The sequence below is a fragment of the Egretta garzetta genome, unplaced genomic scaffold, assembly GCF_000687185.1.
Source record: "Egretta garzetta isolate BGI_Z169 unplaced genomic scaffold, ASM68718v1 scaffold34, whole genome shotgun sequence".
Lineage (NCBI taxonomy): Eukaryota > Metazoa > Chordata > Aves > Pelecaniformes > Ardeidae > Egretta > Egretta garzetta.
The window spans coordinates 3,430,659-3,431,419 of NW_009259586.1; the positions used below are offsets into that span (position 1 = coordinate 3,430,659).

Genomic DNA, 761 nt, shown 5'->3' on the forward strand with positions numbered 1-761 from the left:
ACTGTGTGAGGGGGAGGGGGATCTCTGCCCCACGTGTGGGGTTTGCACATGCCGTGTGGGTCACGTGTCCCCACGTGTCGGTGTGCGTGCGGGGTCCACAGGCAGGCAGATGGCTAATCTGCTGGCAGTGAAACCCTGCCAGGCTTTAAATGAGATCACGCCGAGTGCCCTAATCCCCCCCAGGGTGCGTTGGGGTGGGGACGGGATGGGGAGCTGTGGCCTGGGAAGGGGTGATGGCTGCCTGGCTGCTGAGTCACCAAAATGGGTGCCAGCCCACCTCTGAGCCCTGCACTGGGGAGCGCAACCTCGGAGGGTTGCAGGAGCCAAATGCATTTTGCAAGGGGTGGAGACAGCCCCTGGGGACAGGGGGACATGTCTGGGGTGGTGTATGCAGGGTTTGGCCGTGACTTCCCCCATCCCTGCAGGTGGGCCCCGCCGGGTCACAGTTTGGCTTGCTGGCCTGCCTCTTCGTGGAGCTCTTCCAGAGCTGGCAAGTCCTGGAGAAACCCTGGAAAGCCTTCCTCAAACTCTTTGGCATCGTCCTCTTCCTCTTCATCTGCGGCCTCTTGCCGTGGATCGATAACATCGCTCACCTCTTCGGCTTCCTCAGTGGCCTCCTCCTCTCCTTCGCCTTCCTGCCCTACATCACTTTTGGCACGGTGGACAAGTACCGCAAGCGAGCCATGATCATCGTCTCCTTGCTGGTCTTTGTGGGGCTCTTTGCCTCGCTGGTGGTCTGGCTCTACGTCTACCCCGTGAAC

The 761-nt window shown here is 61.2% G+C and overlaps 1 protein-coding gene across 1 annotated transcript in view; it reads left to right on the plus strand.

Annotated features, from left to right (window-relative positions):
* The window catches only part of RHBDF2 (rhomboid 5 homolog 2), a 17,779-nt gene that overhangs the window by 16,159 nt on the left and 859 nt on the right, over positions 1 to 761 (plus strand). Inside the window, exon 20 of the mRNA XM_035893269.1 lies at positions 426 to 584. Coding sequence (XP_035749162.1) covers positions 426 to 584 — 159 coding nt within the window. The remainder of the gene's footprint in view (positions 1 to 425; positions 585 to 761) is intronic.